Source organism: Sceloporus occidentalis, unplaced genomic scaffold, assembly GCF_023333645.1.
Source record: "Sceloporus occidentalis isolate IW3139 unplaced genomic scaffold, rSceOcc1.0.p SCAF_366, whole genome shotgun sequence".
NCBI classification, from domain to species: Eukaryota; Metazoa; Chordata; class Lepidosauria; order Squamata; family Phrynosomatidae; genus Sceloporus; species Sceloporus occidentalis.
This window is the reverse complement of record NW_028317346.1, coordinates 365,423-380,951: the sequence shown is the minus strand read 5'-3', so window position 1 is coordinate 380,951 and position 15,529 is coordinate 365,423. Positions and strand designations below refer to the sequence as shown.

At 43.3% G+C, this 15,529-nt stretch overlaps 1 protein-coding gene across 1 annotated transcript; it reads left to right on the top strand.

The window, feature by feature from the left end:
* Window positions 1–2,632: 2,632 nt before the first annotated feature.
* Window positions 2,633–7,160, top strand: LOC149273578 (snRNA-activating protein complex subunit 1-like). The gene is made up of 9 exons (XM_089506145.1): window positions 2,633–2,757; window positions 3,442–3,601; window positions 3,816–3,956; window positions 4,181–4,285; window positions 4,620–4,778; window positions 5,507–5,560; window positions 5,699–5,761; window positions 6,169–6,310; window positions 7,126–7,160. The coding sequence occupies exons 1-9, from the start codon at window positions 2,633–2,635 to the stop codon at window positions 7,158–7,160; spliced, it is 984 nt and encodes a 327-aa protein (XP_089362271.1).
* The last annotated feature ends 8,369 nt before the right edge of the window (window positions 7,161–15,529 follow it).

Genomic DNA, 15,529 nt, shown 5'->3' with positions numbered 1-15,529 from the left:
AGTCACAATCATACGATATATATTTTCTTAATAAAACCAACAAAAAAAAATACCAGCAGTTATCCATGCAATATATTATGCATTTTTAAAACTAGTTTCTAATAATTTTTTGTTTTGCAGGGGGGGGGGGGTCTTTTTAATTCTATTTCAAATCGTGTAAGGCTTGGATTGTGTTGTCAGCCGTATTGCGACATTAACCTGTTAGTGGCTGCAGCAGAGATTTTTTTTTTATTATTAACACCTTAGCATTATGATATATAAATATATATTTTTTGTTTTTAAGGTGGATATGGACTGGAATGATAACAGACTCGTTTAGCGAGACAATCCCTCTTAGAAAGGGAGACCGTTTAACGTTCGTAGACCGTGTAACAGCTGATAAAATCCCTGCTCGTAGTTGTAAGCGACGGCGCTAATAGTGTAAGCGTGTAAACGTGTAAGTTCCGCTGAGCGGCGTGTTAGAAAGCCGCCAATCGCATAGCGCATCAACTTTGCTTGGTATTTGATCTCTTGCACTTTTTTTTTTCCCCCCGATATAAACTTCAATTCCTATGATGTATTTTTTTTGTTTAAATCTATTATTTTTAGAAGTAGCTGTAATGCCAGCGTCTGCTCAGCGTGATCGTACGTTACCGATTCGTGCAAAATGTTTTTCCGTCTCCTTTTTAATTTTTTTTCTGCTGTTTGTGGTTGGATCTAACACTAACTGTATTGTTTTTATTACATCAATAAACATTATACGTGGACCAGGCCACATATTCAAATAATCCCTCTCATTATCTTGTGTACTTTTTATAATAAAAATGATTCAAAATAAATAAAAACAAGGGGACGGCGTACGATCAGAATAAGACCCCCGACTCGTTGCATGCCGCACTAGAAATGTAGAATGGTGTTTTAAGCACTGTTTATATATGGAAATAAAAAAATATCATTTTCTAGAATGCTGCGAATAGATTTTTTTTTGCCATTGGGAACATTTTCAGAATTTTCACGGCTTCTTCTGGACTTAATGTGAAGCATCAGACGTCGATCTGGCGTTCTGGAGCGGGTTAAGTTGTTCTATCTGCAGCCGAAAGGTTTCCTTAATGCACCCAATAAAACGGTATTGGGGTGTCTTCGCTGGCGCTGATTCGTGTTTTTGTGATTTATAAATAAAGTTTTCAATCATTATGGGTTTTAAATCAGAAATATAAGTAACCTCGATGCTCCCTCCTGCGGTCCCGGTTTAAGAAATGCTTTAGTGATCCATCTTTAAAGACGCGCGGTGGGCTCTGCGCTGTCGCCTGAGGTTCCCCGATGGTCAGGGACTATTTTTGTGGCCCTTATAACTCCTCTCCGGTACCCGTTTCCCACTGCTACGGCCCAAATCGTCCAGGTAGATCCTCGCTAGTGATGGACGGCGGCACCTAGAAGGGTCATAACATTCAGTTGGATGCCTTAAAGAGGGAGGGCGAGCCTCCCATCATGATGGCACATGCCAAGCGGAAGGGGCACCCTATCCGGTGCTGCCATAAAAGTTAATGCCCCATCACGGGATGGAGAGACCAAGGCGCGAGCGGAACACCTTTAATACATCGAACAGCCACTTTCACAAAATCATAATCAATCCGTCATAATGGCCACACAGGGCCACCCCGGACCCCCAAGCAAAGAGCCGTGAAAGTGTAAAAATTGGAAAACGGTGACGTCATTTCATAATTACCGTTTGAAAACGCAATTCTATGAAAGTTTTGATAACGGGTTGTACAGAGCAGGCAACGCTTCAGCTCCTGTGACTGGCAACTCCCACCGTGGCTGGCTGAGCATGATGAGAGTCTTAGAGGCAAAAAAAAAGAGCTGAATTCCTTTTGTGGTCATCCTTGGCCTTTTATTCTGCAACTTTACCTAAGAAAATGTAATTCAGAGAGGCATTAACCCTTTAAACACGGAGTACATGCACGCAATCTAGACATAACATCCATTACGCTGCTGTGCCGCGTTGCGCCTGCGCAGAGGCGCCTACGCTCTAAGTTGTAAACGCTAGAGTGCCGGCGCGCCCTCACTTCCGCCGGAGGGATTGTACACTTCCTTTATTTCATCCGAGAAAATGTCTGCCGCCACGGACTGCTCGGTGCGGTAGACTCTTCTGTGCCCCGTGACTACTCGCTAAACGCCTCTCCTGGGTGACGTTACCACGCAGGTTGTTGGCTCTTGTAATGGTGGTGAGTATAACTCTTTTTTTGGGGAGGAATAATATTTACTAATGGACTGGGTGGGATACTCACAGTGAATATGTTTTAAGGCAATGAGTGGGGTGCTCTGGGTGATAATTATGTGTGGATCATTTGCATGAGTGGGATACTATGGGTAATAAAGGTGGGATAATCAGGTTTACAATAATGCATATTAAGAGGGAGAGGGTGCTAGTGGGTTATAATATTTTATATTGAAGTGTATGGGATCGTGTGGGTTAATAACAATAATTAATACTTTACTGAGAGGGTGGTAGATGGAATAGTCTCCCAGCAGAAGTGGTAGAGGGTAACACAGTGAGGACGTGTGAGCTATTAATCAGTGTATATTATTTCTATTATATGTCTGTTAATGCCCCCCCCACCCCAGGGATTACTCCAGTAAATCGTCAGCCGTCATGAACTTCCCCGGCCTGAAGGAAGACTGCGAGACCCTCCTTAGCCGCTTCCAGGCAACCGACAGCGTGCGCTATGAGGAGTTTCTGGCCATATGGAAGGATATGCAATTCTCCAAGATATTTGTGTGAGTTAGAGACCGCGATGACCCCGCTGCAGATCGTTACAATCACTCAGTCATTCAAGGGTTAACTGGTGGCAGCGATGGGATTTGGTTAAATTGTCCGGCTTCAAAACAACCGAGACCTAAACCCCTGACGCCCCTCTGTCCCATTGGAGCACAGGAGTGATGGGAGTGATAAAGGGCCATTGGGACACAGGAGTGATGGGAGTGATAAAGGGCCATTGGGGCACAGGAGCGATGGGAGTGATAAAGGGCCATTGGGACACAGGAGTGATGGGAGTGATAAAGGGCCATTGGAACACAGGAGTGATGGGAGTGATAAAGGGCCATTGGAACACAGGAGTGATGGGAGTGATAAAGGGCCATTGGAACACAGGGGTGATGGGAGTGATAAAGGGCCATTGGAACACAGGAGTGATGGGAGTGATAAAGGGCCTCTGTAGGTCTATGAAGAGATTCCATTAATAATCAGCCGTTTCCAGCTACAATATACAACATTTACAACATTAACCCCGTCTGTGCTGGTTTTCTGATCCATTTCATGTTAATTTAATGGACAAAATGTACTTTTCTTTCAAAAATAAGAACGTTTCTAAACGACCCCAAACTTTTAAACCGTAGTGGATATAGTTTTTGTAATGTAACGTACTGTTGTAAATACATTTACCTTTTCTAAATCTGTCCTAGAGGTGGAATGAGGACTCTAGAACGGAATGCGTTTACTGAGGAAGCGTTCTCTATCGCCTGCTTGTATTTCCTGCCGCCTTACACCTTCCAGATCCGCGTCGGCGCTCTCTACCTGCTCTATGGCCTCTACAGCACGCAGCTTTGTGAACCAAAACGGCAGGTATAGACTTAGTCAGAGAGTCAGGCTGGGTGATTAAAACCGAGCCATTCTATTGTTTCCCACAGGCAGTATGATAAGGAGTCGGGATGTTTAGTAGATCGGGGCTCAGATAACAGAGCGAGGGATATTCTGTATCGTTGTGCCTGGAAACGTGTCTGTCTGTGTGTTACGGCTGAGGCTATACATCCAGCCGCTGTCCGCGTTTGTCTTATAGATTCGGATATCGTTAAAAGACTGGAGTGAAGTTCAAAGTTTCCACCAGGATCTGATCAGCGCGAACCATTTGGATGCGGCTTACGTCTTCCTGCAGATGCGTTTAAAGCGCGCCTTCCACTTCACAGCGATGCCAAAATTTGTACGTGAGGGGGGTGAATATATTGAGCGTGTTTTCCTTGAAATGTGTGCTTGAGGGCAGCACCCCCCCCTTATACAAAAGCGTTCTGCGTTGGCCATTTCAAATGTTTTAGAACTCCTTTAGGCGACAGAATTTTTTAGTAAATATCTCGGTTTTCAGTAAACTCTTAAAATATGTTCTGTGCTCCTGCTAAATTCTTACAATTCAATCTCTTCTGTGTGCAGCTTACGTTCCAGATCCACAAAAATACCCCGAATAGCAGCGGCAGAGAGGAGTTTAAAGATGTTCAAGACAGAGTGTCAAATCTGGTGACATCGGACACCTTGGAGGTAATCTTTTTTTTTTTTTTTCTTTTCTAATCTCCTGAAAAATTAAACCATTTGTGCGTTTGACGGCGTTCCGATCAGATCTTTGAGCTGCGCGCATTTTTTGTTATATTTAAAACGTCTTAAAATAAATAAAAAAAATAAATGCAGGTCGAGAATGCCTGCCCATGTTATGTATAAAGAGGTAAAAGTGTTAGCGTTGCCATAGCAACCAGTGGAATGGTCCCACGTTACACCGCTATCAAAAATTGCTTTTTAAGTTTTATTATAGATAACATTTTGCTCAATCATTTGGGGCAGATTTTCTCGTCTTATCGTCCCTTTTATTCTTTTGTAGGAAATACAGAATATTCACGAGCATTACCGGAAAACAAAATGCTTGATTTCTGCCGACAAATCCCAGCCGGACAAGTCTCTGAGTTTGGCGAAGGACGACTTTGTGGACGGCCTCAAAAACTTTGTGACGGAACATCAGCTGTGGAAACTGGAGAAGAGAGTACGTGGTTTTAGAACCTCTGCGGCGTTTCAAACACACTCGGAAAGGCCGATCGTCTCGGACTTAAGCCGTGAAACCTGATTCATGATAGATGTGATTATTCTATAATATATAATAGAATAATACTATAGAATAATATTATATATTTTAGAATAATCACTTCTATAATAATAGAATATATTATTCTATAATATGTAATAGAATATATTATAGAATAATATATAATAGAATATATTATAGAATAATCACTTCTATAATATATTAATATAATATATTATTCTATAATATATTAATATATTTAGGATTTTCTGTCTTTTTTATTTTTTTTAATACAGTTAAGAGACCTCCGTACTATATAATTAATCTATATAGGTCACATGGCACCCCTGTGCAGACACAGATCCAAATATTATGTTCCCGGATTTACATTTAATTCTCAAGAAATTAAATACAAAAATTCTGGGATATAATTCGTATTTTGACAAAGATTTGCGGTTTGCGGTGAGTTGGCCTAAAAGAAATCAAGAATTTGAGGAATGGGGGGGTGGATGAATTTTAAACAGAATGCCCGTTATAACCAGTGGTTAAGGTACAGGCTTTCACAGCTTTTGTTAAATGAGGAACGACATACATGCAGAACACAGAATATTTTGTGCCGTGTGTTAACTTTTATCGTCTTGCCTATATCACAATCATCACCGCTTTTATTATTATTTTTTTTTTTGTAGACGCCAAAGACTAAAAGCGATGAAGAAAAGGAAGCCACTTCTCAAGAGTCAGAAGTAAGATTCCTGTAATAATTCCCCAGAATAGATACAAATCCAGACTAGATGCTGCCGGAGTCGCTTGTCTTCTTCGCTCATCAGCCGGATGGTTATTCTCCGGTCGAGTAATAATTGCGATTTCATTCTTTTCTTTAGGGTTCTGAGAGAGCACGAGCGCTGGCTAGAATTAAGGCCAAATCTTATAATTCCGTTACAGTGGTAAGAAAAAAAAAAAGTCTGTAAAATGCTAATGGGCTTTTTTTGTGTACTGTTTTTTATTTTCTTTTTGTTAATTTTTTTGCTTTTTAGATAAATTCTATTTTTTTATAAATGATCCAGGAGGTGGCAGTAGAGAGGCAGGTTCAGGTGTGAGGGGCACCTTTTGTCTTGTTTTAAGGATCGTGACCCAATGGAGTTATTTAAAAGGTTGCAATTCTCTTTTTGATCATCGAATAACCAAAGTCAGAGCCGATGAAGGATATTGAGAGTTATAGTCCCGTAAGATATTGCAGATCAGCCACCCTCTCTATAGAGGAGGAGCAGGACAGAATAACATGGCTGGGTTATCTGGCAGTAAGAACTTCTTGTTATTTTTTTTTCTTCTGATTGTAACCTATTGACTTCAGGCCCCGAAATCCAGGCGGCATCGTCAGGTCCAGCTGGTTTCTGCAAACACCGACCCAACCGATTCAAAGAAAAGAAAGCGGCCGAGGAGTACAAAATCCAGACGGAAAACCTCAAAAGAGATGGAGGACTCTGATTCCGATGGTGAGTGTCGTCGGATTTATGATTGAGGGAACGCAGTCGGAGGCCTGGGTTTCCCACGCGCCATTAATGTACTTGTCGTAATTCTCCGGCAGACGATTACGAGGTAAGCAGCAAGAAACCTCAACATCCCAAAAGCTCAAGAATGCCTGTAATTTCCGAGGAGGAAATGTCATCCAGCGGAGAGGGTACGTCCGTGTTACCATTGTCTATACCAGGGACACGGGGGTAACTACAGGGGGTCCAGGGGGGGGGGCCCTGATGATTCTTACAGTGTATGTAGTTTAAAAATAACTGATAACACTAATTAGCACATAAAGCTAATAATTATTACTGCTTGTCTGGATTGAATTTATTTTCAAATGCTGGAATCTTCGTAATGTATTTATTTAAAATTTAGATAGAATAAACACATTGTATTTCGCAATGTATGTACGTATGTACATTGTATGTACGCAGAGCAGCTGATGTGTTGGAATTTAAACTTAAATGTAAAGTCAGTTTTTTTTTTTTCTTGTATGAGTTTCGGTTCATATCAAGGGGATCTGGACACATTTTTACTGCTAGTTTTGCTTCCCTTCATTGAACCTCACTGTCCGGTTACTGGCCAGAGGTTTAGCTTTAATCTGCTCAGACACGCTGTGATCGGTTGTAGTCACAAAACGTGTACACAAGGTTAGTGATGAGCGTGTGTTACTTGACTGTGTGTTGAATCGCTGACTAGTGAGTAACAATTCAGGGGGCATCGAATTACATTCTTTACATTTATAGTAATTTAAGGAATTGCAATCATTTTTTTTCTTTTTTTTTTCCCCCAGAATTTTTAATTACAAAGCGGAAGAGGACCAAATAGCAGAAGAGTTCACTAAACGTCACCCCCCCCCCATCTCAGTGTTTCTGTAAATAAATGTAAATTTACGTCGCTTTCTTTACCGCCTCGCTTCGGTCTTTTGTGGAGCCGCCTAGATTCTCAGAGGAAATAATAAATTCTTGTTTCATTCTTGTGTTTATGTACACCGTAAGCCCGTTCCATCGTATGGAGAGCGTTTACCCCTCAAAGATTGAATTTTCTCTTGAAACATACTTTTCTATGAAAATCCAGTTTTTAATGTATTTAAGTAACTGATGTTCAGGTCGCCAGAGCAAAATATTTTTTCCTGGACTCTTCGTAAAACAGGTATCATGAACGTGTTTTGGATATATATAAATCAGAAGACCGATGATGTCACGCTGAATGTTTTGAGCCGTTGCTTTATTTTGATTGGGGGCTTCATTAGTCCCGCCCCAGCTGCCCCCTCTTTTATTACGCCTTCCTAGAAAAAATATGCAACCTTACATAAGCTTTCCAGAGCTCAGACACCTCTCTTCCATTTGAAAAAGAGACCTCTGAGTTGTGGGAGCTAATGTAACGTTAGATCTATTTCTATTATGCACATTTATAGGGATCCTGTGCCCAGTCTGCCATGTTTAACTGTACGGTTCAGCGACCGGTAAATACCGTAGCTGGTTGAACGTTGTATGCCCAATGGACCGCCTTACCTCCGTAGCATAACCCGGTTCATATAATGTAACTGTAACCTACACTCGCAACTTTTACAGGAACCCAACATGATGTAAGTATGAGGACAGCCTCTAATTCATAGTGTAAAGGGCTTTAATCCTTTATTCTAAACTGCATGCGTATTCATGATATAATGAAATACGGTTTGGTACGGCATGTACGTTCAGAGTATACCCCCCCCCCCGCCATATTTTCCCGTCAGGGGTGTCCTGCTGATAATACATTGAAACGGATACTTTTCTAGAAAAGAACTATTGATTTCACACAGTGGGTTTCTCGTGTTAATTGAGTCTGATCCTCCTCTGGATAAATAATATCATTAAATCTGACTCATGGTGAGGAAGCCCTTCCTTTGCTGGGCTAAGCCACTGAATATAGCCATACCTCTGGTATGCAGATCCCTTGATGCCCCTCTTTTTTCCCCCTGATGCCCCTCTCTCCTCCCCTGATGCCACTCTTTTCTAGGAGGTCAGAATGTTTGCTGGGTATGAGGGTATTGCAGGGTTCTACATCCCTAAAAGCCCCGATAATGTGTATAGAAACAGCAGGAAACACTTTATAAATTAAATGGGGTAAATAAAACCCATTGTTCTTAATGCCCCCCTAAGTTACACAAATACCCCGCAATAGGGCACAAAGTCACGTAAAAAGCATAGGCAAAGCCCCGCCCTGAGCCACACCTCTAACCACGCCCCTAAAACAAAAATGACCTTATTTGGGAGTGGTGGGTGTAGCTGGATGAGCTGCTTTGGAGTCAGGGCTGGGTCCCATTACCTGGTTCGACCTGCTTGTTGGGCGGTGAGGGTACGAACTGGAGCCAAACTGGTTAAATCGCCAGCTTGTGTTCTGTGTTTGTGTCTTTTTACGCATCCAGTATGCGGCAGGTGAGTCTGGCCCAGCTCATTAGAAGCTCACGAAATTTTTTCATATTTTTCAGCTATTTTACTGATTAGCCGGTCAATGAGCCAATAACAGCTATAATACTGAACGCAAAACAATACAATATGTAAATGGAAACTGAAACAATGAAACCAGTATGCCAAAAACCGTAATGATACAGTAAGGAAGGTACCAAGAACGCATGACCTAAATCACGCGCTAGGCGAAGCCACAATGGCCAATCGTCTCTAGGACTGCAGTATGACGGACAGATGAAAAAATGAGCCTGGGGTATAAAATCTGGAAACACGGGAAATAGATTTTTACATTTTTTTTAATGTAAGCTCCGTAAATAAAATAACTTGGATACATTTTTAAAAAATAAAATTGAAACAACGTAAAGAGTGTTAATAAAGGTGATTTTTTACTATTTTTGTGACGCTGCGTGGCTTATGGAAGGACGTTTGATGCCATCTGTAGCATTCATGTTTACGTGAGCACATTGTCTATGACCTGGTGGGTTCCGCGTTCCGCGCTCCAACGGGCTTCCAGCACCACGAATAGCAGAGCATCATGGGTAGACTGAAATAAAAGATAAATATACTATTAAGGAGGCCTTTGTGATAAATATGACATATCCTCCTTACACAGCATAGGACAATAACTGTATTAAAGGGTGGGTGGGGGGTTCTCCATGAGCAGCTCTCTCTTCAGTGCGGGAGATAAGGGGTTAATTCATCCTTCTACTGCCTGTGCTGCTCTGATCGGGGCTGGTCGCCCATGCTGTGCGTCTCGGCTTAGGTTAGTTGATGCTCCTGTACCGGTGCTGGGAGCTGGGGAGGTGGCAGGGGACGGCTCAGCGTCTGCCTCTCGCCTCACAGCCCAGCTGCAGCAGTCGCATTGCCCGGACTCCTCTGCACACACAGCCTGAAGCTGCAGCCCCTGCCCGCTCTGCTGCAGTATGAAGAAGCCACCCCGGACCCTGCGCCCTGCCAGCTGCGTCCTGCGAGGTTAGAGGAGCATCCCCTCTCATCACCGACATGGCCACAGACAGTAAGTGCCGCCGGCAGGGAATACAACGTTGCCGTCGTTGTCTTTACAATGTATCAAAACCCCCTTCCCGGCGGATCTGGGATGCTCTGCTGTGTCGGAAAGGGGGCTGGGATTCCTTTTTTTCCCCCTACCTTTAGCAATTACCTAATTCCTCGATTATTAGCGTGAAACATGGGAGCGCACGGAGGCAGCAGCATCACACAGACTGCTTACATAACCATCACACCTATTTCTCAGGGTGCGCTCTGCCCCGCGCATGTCGTCTGATAGAAATAGAATATATATATATATCATTCATATACAATGTGTGTCGGGTTCCGTATGTTTAAGGTGCAGGGATGCGATCGGAGATTAAACCTATGCCGTAACCCCAACCCCCCCCTCCGTGATGCAGAACCCTGCCTGGAATGAGGACATTGCAGTGGAATTTGATGCTGACGTTGTACTGGACGTTTACGGACCGTTAGCTTTATTTGTCACAAAGTGTTTTTACAGAAAGTGTCGAAATTAGCGCAAAAAATAAATAAATCCCTATACATTTTTCCTACATTGCGAGCTTCGTTGGCCGGTATAATATTTCAGGTTAAATTATCACATCGTGCATGATATATAAGCAGGTAGGATTGATACCAGCAATTATTGGGGTTCATATATATATATATATATATATATATATATAAATAATATATAAATCTGCCTCTAACCAGGCGGTGAGGTCTGTACGACCACCGGGAACCGGCAAGCAGGGGCTATTAAAATGTTATTGCTGGCACATTTTGCGTAATGTTATATCCTTCCTTCCCGGTTGTCTCCTAAAAAATGTCTTCTGGCTGTGAAATTCTACAAATCTGGAGTCCTAACATGAGACGGACTCTGGTCAGTTTCTCCTTTCAGAGGAGCTGGGCGTCACAGTTACTAAATTAAGGCAAAAAAAATCCAATTTACTAAAACTCAAAGCTCAATAAATCCAGATTTAGAGAGCTCGTTATATTGACCGCTTACCATCTTGGCTTTTTGAAGTGATAAAGAGTAGACTGATAGCAAGAGATCTCCGGGCAGCTCCGATCACCACGGAAGGTCGGATCAGGTGGCAGCCATTGGACGGCGCTCCAATGACGATGGTCGAGATGGTCCTAACATAAGTCATAGTTGATCCAATGGGATGGAAATGTTTCTCAAGAACTTGATTATTCCAAGGAGACATTAATGTTGGCATGGGTTATGTTTAATAACAAGGACCGGGAATAAAATTGGCCCTGGAACTTTAGGGCCAAAGGGCCTAAAAGAATGATGTACATCTGGCCATTGGTTAGATAAAGATGGCTACACTCATACTCCTGCACCGTGTGGCTGGGACGGGATCTGCTGCATGAGGGACAATTAAGGTACAGTGGAGTGTTAGTCCAGCATAGGAGGTATGGAACGTTCATAACGTTGTCTGTCCTCTGAGATCCACAGCAGACAGACCAACATGCAAAGAACATGGCCTCATCTCCAACGCTCCATCCAAAATAAGTTATTTACACGAAAGGAACGTGACAGGTCTGTCAGGCGTCCACATTCTGTGGTCCCATTTTCAAGCCATTGATTGGTTCCTTAAAGCAGCCAATCAGTGGCACGAAAGCCCTCCTATTGAAACCAATGCTTCCCATGCATTGTACTGCCCTGCGAAATATGATGGTGCTATATAAATCAATTAATATTAATAATAACAGTTAGATCCCGTAGAACCCTCCCCGAGCCAGCTGTAGTAACTGCGGGGTGCAGAGTATCGTTGTACCCTAGCAATGGCCTGATACGCCATGCTGACCCCCTCTGGGGATATCGGAGGGGTGAACAGCAAAGGGTTAAATCCAACCCACTTCATATACTTCAATATTCAGCTTCCTCGCTACGACGGGGCAGCCGCAGATCCCGAGTCAGCATTTAAAGCTTCAAGATTCCGTCTGCTGATTGTTTACTTCAGATTGTTTCCCCGGGGAGGACAAGACGGGAAGAGTTCTGCGAGGTGCTGGGCGCGATGGTTGCGATGCACTTAGCAGAGACACATTGCATCATTCATCGCGAGCGGATGAGTGGGTTAGATACAGTCGTATATTTAATTATCAGGGGTGTTGGCTCCCGAGGGCCACAAACAAACCAGAATATCAATAATTCCTGACAAATACTAAGTTACAACCCTTTTGATGGAGCTGTCGGTGCTCAAGCGGGGATATCTAAAAATCCTGGCCATGCTGTGGCCTTCGAGGCTTGGACTCTGACTACCCCCCCCCCCCCCCCGGAGTAGAGGAACCTCCGAAATGGTCGATTTTCAAAAATGACAGAAAATGACTCTCCCCCAGTTAAAATCACATTTGAAATAATGTGACCCACATTTTTTCTTTATCTGATGGTGCCCTATAAAAACTGTGCATCTTCACCGGCTCGTCATGGGTTAATGGGGGACCATAATTTAGGTTAAATCTAAAACATCTTCAATGTTACTGATGATCACTCACTTTTATCACTTTTTTTAGAGGTAAAAGGGGTGGAATATGTCCACAAATCAAAGCCTCGCTCCGTTACATTCTGTTTGCTTTGCAACATTCAAAATTCCGACAAAATATCGATTTTCGGAATTCTCATCCACAATGTTAAAATGTAACAAAAAAAGAGAATTGTTTGTTTGTTTATTTATTCCACCCCATACAAACGATGTTTTTTTTTTGTTGTTGTTCCCAGCCTTATATAAACAAAGAGTTCAATAGAGAGAGCAGGAAAGGAGTCTCCGGCTTCTCGTAAGGAAGCGAGACGCCCGTATTCTGGAAGTTGCGTTCATTTGTTGGTGTTGCTTTTAGCGAGGTAATGCTGGCGATCTATTATTCATTCCACGCACAGACACTTAAGTGTAGGATTCTCAGGGGAGCCCCGTACACCGAAGTGACGCCATCCTTTCGAAGATCCACCAGAAGCACTTGGTTATATGTAAGTTGCGAGCTCTCCAGGTTATTTATTATTATTGTTTTATATAGCGCCATCATTGTCCGTAGCGCTGTACAGCGGGGAACTGCATGCACTTGTTAAGGAACTTCCTTGAGGAATAAGGGATATCAACTCATAAAAGCAAATGTCTTTCTTATTTTAGGCAAAACTAATCTTCCTAATACTTGTTAGAACTTAGCAGCTGAACCTTCTCCACGGCTTCCTTTCCTTTGTACATAAGAGGATATACTCATGCAGGAGTTAGTTGCCATTAGTAATTACCATAACGTACTGACCGAGTGTCACTGTTGAGTTTGCCAGCCCCTCTTTCCTTCCCTGATGCCCCTCTTTCCTCCACTGATGCCCCCTATTTCCTCTCCTGATGCCCCATCTTTGCTCCACTGATGCCGCTCTTTCCTCCTCTGATGCCCCTCTTCCCTTCCCTGATGCCCCTCTTTCCTCCCCGATGCCCCCTATTTCCTCTCCTGATGCCCCCTCTTTCCTCCACTGATGCCCCTCTTTCCTCCTCTGATACCCCTCTTTCCTTCCCTGATGCCCCTCTTTCCTCACTTGATGCCCCTCTTTTCTAAGAGGTATGAGTGTAGAAGAAGCAGAGAACAGGCTATAGCAGCAGATAGTAGTGGAAACCATGACAACCCTATAATTGGATGGGTTGGGGGTACGTGGCCCTGGGGTCCCCAGAGTTCCACACTAATTTACCCCCTCATAATACCACTACTTATTTTATTATTATTTATGACTTTATTTTCTTAAAGCGTGGTCTCTTTTTGCCTTAAACGTCTTCATAGGGGGGACCAGTAAACGCAGCCCGAATTCAATGATGATGAAATCACTGCATTTTTTTCACATTAATATAAGATTTGGTAATTTTAGCCCAGAATATATATTATATTTATTAGTTAAATTGCTACAGCTGCAGGAAATCTGTCGCTCCCCCCGCCCCCCCCCCCGATCTCAACACCGATCACGGCTGGGGTATGCGTCGTCTCGACGGTAATTTAATTGTCCCCAAATTGTTATTCTTCTATAAAATTCCTGCACCGTCTCCCTGGTAACCGCGGAGCCGCGCTTCCGAAATAGCATTGAAGCAGTTGGCAACGGGGAGACGTAGAAGAAACAATTATGGGTGATAAAAAAGTGAATAATTATAGAGGTGGATCTTTGCCAAGACGATGACGGAGCTCGTAGGCAGGAGGTGAGCAGGTGGTGCTGGGCCGCTCTGTGCCTGCGCGACACGGTCCATGCCGGAGAGATGAGGTAGATGATACGTAACGGAGTCACTAGATGGAGCAGCTGCCGTGCAAACCCCTATCCTGCGTCTGTAACCCGGCTCGGCCACGCTGTCTAGTGTTGATTTACAGCGCTTCGTAAGTGGTGATGCTAAAGGGTTAATAGGTATCGGTTAAAGACACGTGGCCCACGGGTCCCGCCAGCCACATAGGGCATGCCCGGGACATGGGATGCGTGTGGCCACCCCCCCTGGACCCGCAACCCTGGCTCGACTACAGCCCCAGACCAGACTCCCCACCAGACCAGGTATGGGTTCAAGAACCCCATATTAAAGCGGGGCAAGTGGGCGTGGCTTAACAAAGCCCCACGCCTCCTTCCTGTGCGCCACATGTACTTCCTCTTTAGTCCCGCTCTTCTACTTTATTAGTTGAGTTTTTTTTAACAACACAAAATTTAAGGGTAATTATCCCGATTTTCAGACTTTTAGACCATTTATAATAATAAAATTACAGCCGACGTGACATTGTTTTTTTGTTTTTTTTATTGCCTGGATTCCCCTCTGCTGCTGCTTAACCTTTAATGAGCGTAACTGCTTTATGGCGACGGGCTGCCGGCAATAAAAAATAAAATAAAACAGCAAAAAAAAAAATCTATGACGGGAGACGTTCGGCCGCCGCAAGCGCAGATTTCATCAAGAACTTAGCAACAGAGGCAGCCGTGCCCTCCGACGTCACGTGCCGGGTTATGGCCAAGCCGTACTATTCAGATATCTGGAATGATATGACGTTACCACGGTAACCGGCCACTCAGTCAGAATCAGGTTAAGGGATGTTTAATCTACTCGTTTGGCGGAGCAAAGGTCTCCTTCGGCTCTAAAGGAGAACAATAAAGCACTTTAACAGATGGGAAGGAAGTATCTCCATGACCTTTCTGTCAGTCGCAGGCACAGAAAACAAATAAAGAAAGTTTAATCTTGTAACAAATACGGTAAAAGCGATTTATTCACAGACGGCTGAGCAGCTTTTATGGGGAAAGCATAGAAACGCGGGATGCGCGGGTAGATAAGGGCTGATTGGACTAATTAGAGTGCGGTCTCTAAACTGCTAAATAAAACCCCCGAGTCTCGGTTTGGTCCTTTGCCTCCAGGATGAACCTTTTTTTTTTTGTCTGTCTTTTAACATTTTAAAGCATTTTCCTTCAATTGTGCGGAAATTGTGCTGGTTGCCCGATGCCGCTTGGCGCAGGTTAGTTACGCACTCCGACTTGCATTAAAATCTTTTTTATTTTTGACTGCGGTTATGAAAATGAGAATTTATCAAGTTTTTTTTTTTATTTCTTATATTTTTTTATATTTTTCTATCACACATACCTAGTTCTAAAGTTGCTTTTTCTACACCCCTCAATAGGTACAGAAACCACCCAAAGCCTTTGAACTCTACATACTATGTAGTCTAGAGAAAGGTTTCTAAAATGCGACCATGGTGGCTGCATCTGGCCACCTTCCAAGTAGGGTTCTG

Excerpts from the sequence above, each read along its gene's own strand:
- LOC149273578 (XM_089506145.1), top strand. The coding sequence starts at position 2,633 with ATGAACTTCCCCGGCCTGAAGGAAGACTGCGAGACCCTCCTTAGCCGC. Across the intron at positions 4,286-4,619 it reads TGACATCGGACACCTTGGAG|GAAATACAGAATATTCACGA; the intron begins GTAATCTTTTTT and ends ATTCTTTTGTAG. Across the intron at positions 5,561-5,698 it reads CCACTTCTCAAGAGTCAGAA|GGTTCTGAGAGAGCACGAGC; the intron begins GTAAGATTCCTG and ends TCTTTTCTTTAG.